Source organism: Gossypium hirsutum, chromosome D01 (genome assembly GCF_007990345.1).
Source record: "Gossypium hirsutum isolate 1008001.06 chromosome D01, Gossypium_hirsutum_v2.1, whole genome shotgun sequence".
Lineage (NCBI taxonomy): Eukaryota > Viridiplantae > Streptophyta > Magnoliopsida > Malvales > Malvaceae > Gossypium > Gossypium hirsutum.
In genome coordinates, this window is record NC_053437.1 from 3172474 (window position 1) to 3177503 (window position 5030).

At 30.4% G+C, this 5030-nt stretch overlaps 1 protein-coding gene across 2 annotated transcripts; it reads left to right on the plus strand.

Annotated features, from left to right (window-relative positions):
- The first annotated feature begins 1463 nt into the window (after positions 1–1463).
- LOC107936158 (transcription factor JUNGBRUNNEN 1-like) lies at positions 1464–3759 on the plus strand. 2 transcript variants are annotated; one of them, XM_016868831.2, is made up of 3 exons: positions 1464–1965; positions 2211–2539; positions 3084–3759. In XM_016868831.2, the coding sequence occupies exons 1-3, from the start codon at positions 1764–1766 to the stop codon at positions 3513–3515; spliced, it is 963 nt and encodes a 320-aa protein (XP_016724320.1). In that variant the 5' UTR covers positions 1464–1763; the 3' UTR covers positions 3516–3759.
- Positions 3760–5030: the final 1271 nt, after the last annotated feature.

The following is a 5030-nucleotide window of genomic DNA, read 5'->3' on the forward strand; positions in this document are numbered from 1 at the left end:
ACCTCAGTAGCAACTATAGAAAATATCATTTGCCTTCTCAATAACAGTCACTTTGATGACAAATTTTTTAGGCAAAGATCGACGTATCTTTGTAACAAGCTTTAAGTTTGAGTATTCTTCACCAAAGGCAAAAACCTAATTTTAGATGTCATAAAGCTTTGCATAGAATTTAGATAAGGTCTTATTGTCATGCATTGTTAAAGTCTCAAATCTCGTAGTCAGCATTTGAATTTGGATTGCTTCACAATTGGTCCTTTATAAGTAGTTTCAAGAATAGTCTAAGCTTCTCTAGCAAATGATCATTTAAGATATTGACCTAAAATCTTGAGGATCAACTCTAGAGAAAATTACCTTAAAGTCTTGGAGTTTGCATTGGCCAATTTCTCATCATCATTGGTCTAAGTTACTTTAGGTTTGAGATTTCTCACACTATATACACTAGTTATTGGTAGCTCCTAACCAGTCAAAATTGAGTGCTAAGATTTTTCATCCATGAACTTGATAAAAGCATCATCCTTACCTTCTAGTAGGCATAGTTTGTTCCATCCAACATGGGGGGACTTGGGACTAATAGTCCTTCCATCTCAATTGCAAATCAATAATAGGATCTCTACTTAGTACACCAAGTGTCTAGCTCTGATACTAAATGTGGATTTTTTGAATTTTGCCTTGCAATTTTTCATTCAATTGTAACTAGATCAAGTGACTAATAGTTATAAAATGAGAGATGGACAAAAAGAGTTTGGTCTCGTAGTTTGAAAACTTTCTACATTTGCAGAGCTTTACCCAAAGAGTAATCTACAATAAATCAATATGTATAAGACGTGATTTAAGTTCAACTCACTCACTAAGTTGCAACCCTACTCCTATACTTCAATCTAGATCACTTTCCCACTAAGTATAACTTAGCTATAAATTGATGAATTAAACAATTTACTTACACAAGTATGCATTGGAAATAAGTTTCTCAATGAACAAGTTAAGTGCTCTCTCTCATGCTCTTAAACTTAAAACAAGTTGCCTCTTAAATAAGTGTAATTAGCGTGTTAAAATACAATCAATGTAAATATCTAAATCTTCAAAAGTAGCCCTAGAAAATGTCTTCAATAAAGAATATACTTGCAGAAATCTTCTTGATATTAAATTTATTGTAGATCTAATCTCTCAAATAAGAGAACTTTCTGATCACATCAAGAGTATTCACAAAGTCCATGCTTGACTTGATTCTTGCACTATCTATCCTTACTAATGGATTGCTAAAAACCTTCAAGGATATACATTTAAAAGTTCCAACAATTTTAATTAAAATATGCTAATCACATAAGATAGCTTACATTAATATTTTGCTAGATGTGGTGTTGCCTCACATCCTTAAGAGACCCTAACAATATATGTAGAGCATATCTTAAAGTATATATTTGACATTGGATTTCCCAAAATTTTCTAAGGTGTCCTATTATGATATGTTTGGTGCTAGGTGTTTGAAACATGAAAGAAATCAAGACTCTTTCGAAGCTGATTGGGGCTTCTTTGTGCATAATAAGTCAATAATTTGACTTTGACCCGAGCAACCGGCAAGTGGGACGACTCCCCCCCTAAACATTATTTAAGAAGGTTCCATAATGTTCAAAGGTAGCAGCTAGCTTCTCTCTGTAAGTTTGATTGACGATTTCATGCCACTGTACACACCAAAATTGAATGATTAACACTAATCTTTGATTTCTTTCCCGAGCTTGATCCACACTTAGCCAGATTCGTCAAAGATGATGACCGTCGACGACGTCCAAGGTGTTAACGATAACAAGGCCGATCACGAAGATATTCAACTTCCTGGGTTCCGGTTTCATCCTACTGATGAAGAGCTCGTAGGGTTTTATCTTAAACGCAAAGTTGAAAAGAAACCCCTAAGATTCGAGCTTATCAAACAGATTGATATTTACAAATTTGATCCCTGGGATCTCCCAAGTATGTTCTCAGCTCCTCTTCTTTCATTTTTATTATATATGTTTGCAGATAGTGAGATTCCAATATTAAATTTACGGTTTGATTGAATAAAGCAGGCCTAGATCATAAAATAGAAATTTTAAAAATGGAAAGGATAACCAAAACCCAATTTCATTAAAGTTTTCCAATTTTGTGGTGTGAATGAAAATATAAAGCTTTATTTTCTTTAAGTTGATGATGTGTGTTGGTGATGAATGAAATAGCAGAAGCTAGCATGGTGGGGGGAGGAGGAGAGAGTGAATCGTACTTCTTCTGCAAACGAGGAAGGAAATACAGGAACAGCGTGAGACCAAACAGGGTAACAGGGTCTGGTTTTTGGAAAGCAACCGGCATTGACAAGCCTGTTTATGCTCAAACAGGTGATCATCAAGGCCTTGCCTGCATTGGGTTAAAGAAAACCTTAGTGTATTACCGTGGAGCCGCCGGAAAAGGGACCAAAACCGATTGGATGATGCACGAGTTTCGTCTTCCTTATCCCCATGAGAGCACCACTGTCGTCGCCTTTTCCAATCCCAAATTTGCTGCACAAGAAGCTGTAAGTATAAAATATTGCTCAAGTTGGGTTAATCAATGTTATTTTGTTTAAGGGTTAATTTCATTAGAAGTCCCTGATTAACTTCAAAATGTTCTGATTGAGTCATGATAATATCAATATCGTATCAATCAGTTTATTTTATTAGCCTAGCAGTTAATTTAGGTGTTAAATACCAATTCAGATATAATATCGAGTATATTTAAAGCACATGGATGATCAAACTGTAAACACATGTGTACCTCTTGCTTCGTCAACTTAGATATGATATTTTAAGGAAAACAAATAATGTCAATAAAATGTAAGAGGACTATTTGTTTTTAAGGCATCAGATTCAAATTGTATGTATAGTAGGCACACACGTATTTACCGTTCATTATATCCAAAATGTCCGAGTACGAAATGCCTAGAGTGATAGGATGTTGATACTTTGAGGATTTGATTGTAACATTTTGAAGTTTTTGGATCGATTTAGAATTTAAGCAATAATTTAACCCTTCATGTAAATAACTTGTGATACGATAGTAATAATTATCGGGAATTACAGGAAGTATGGACCATATGTCGAATCTTCAAGCGAAATTCATCACTCAAAAAACACAAACAAGATTGGAGACAAATCACAGCAAAACGAGCTTCACTGACAACAGCACCAACCTCCCAAACATGTAGTGTGGAATCCAAATCCAACGTTCAAGGGAAGTACATTACCTTCGGTTCTCCATTTATAGTAGATTATCATCAATATCATAACGACGAGGAGAAGCCATCAACGCTTGTGAATCATCATAATATCAGTGGAAAGAACCAAAGCCAATGGCATGTTACAGATAGAATGAGTAGTGCTGCAACGGCTCAAATACCTTCATCAATGGCGGCATCATCTTCTAGCTTTTCAAATGATGATTTCTTCACTGAGGCCAATTGGGATGAGCTGAAATCAGTTGTGGAGTTTGCTCTTGAACCCTTTCCTATGTAAATATATATAATATGCTTTATAGGGTTGCACTTTTTTTTTTTAATTTTGATGATGAGGAATATTATTAATTAATAATTAGTTGCTAATTTTATATTTAATAATGGAATATTTTATAGAGACTGACATGGATGTACTCCAGTTTTTTTTTCTTTTTTTGTAAGTATCTTTCTTTATTTTTATTTTTTGAAACTTCGTTTTATTTTATTTCTTTTACCTTAATTCAATATTATTATGAATTTGAGAATCTTGGATTAATATTTCATATGCTATATTAATTAATTGGTATTTAATATGATTATATACTAGAGACAAATATATGAATATAAAGTTCACAAGTATTTATAAAAATTCTCAAATTTTAATTTTAAGATTCTTTTGTATTTCAATATTTTTTTAGAATTTTATGATTTTTAGTTTTTTTTATAGAAATTTATGATTCTTTTTATTGAAATTATAATGATACGTAACATACGAAAACCATTTTGTTACGATTCATAATAATAAAACAAAAATTTATTAATAATTTACTCAAAATAAAGTCATTATATATGTTTTTTTTTTCTAATGGTGTATACTAAAATTTATTAATTATGATTATATTTTGCATTGATGGATGTAATTTCATCAAAATAATAATCATATATGTTTCTACAAAGTGTAATGATAAAAGATATCAGACCCATAGATATTTGCATTTTCAATGTGCCCTAAACCCAAGAATATTCTTTGTACACCTTGTTTGACCAATTAATTAGATCTCAAAATTTAAGTCAAAATTCATTCTATATTGTCGGAATCTTGGGTCATAAATGGATTACCTAATATTAATTATATTCTTAAAACTTATTTTTCCTAATCCATATATGTATATATATTTATTATGACAATAAAAGAAAGAATAATAGAGCTTAAATTCGTGTTATATATATACATCGGTGTAAAATTATAGTTTTACACATTTTAATAATTTTTTGTACCATTAATACTTTAACGATTCAACCAGCATATTTTATTTATATAAATCATGCATGTTAGGTTTGGAATAAATTAAAAAATTCTAACTATTTGTTTTATGGAATAACTTTCAATCGTTAAATATATATTAATATAAATAATATTGTAGATTAATTGGGTAGAAATATCGGATTGATGAAAAATTTTATATACATAATAAATATAAATATCTTAATAAATTTAATGGTTGAATTGTTAAAATATTAATTGTACAAAAAAATATTAAAATATATAAAATTAAATCGATATAAGTAAATTTAGTTGAAATCATAATATTCAAATAGGAACAAATATATTGTTGATAGGTGAAGTCCAGCCGCACCTCTTCAAAACTTTTAATTCTTTTTATTCAAATAATTTGAAACCCATTCTTGAATACTTTTGAAGTTTAAAAATAATGAAATTTTGTCAAATACATATTTAATCTTAGGTGAAATTAAAAATAATAATGGAATTAAATAAACAACCTTCTATATATATTTATACTTATTTAATTATAAA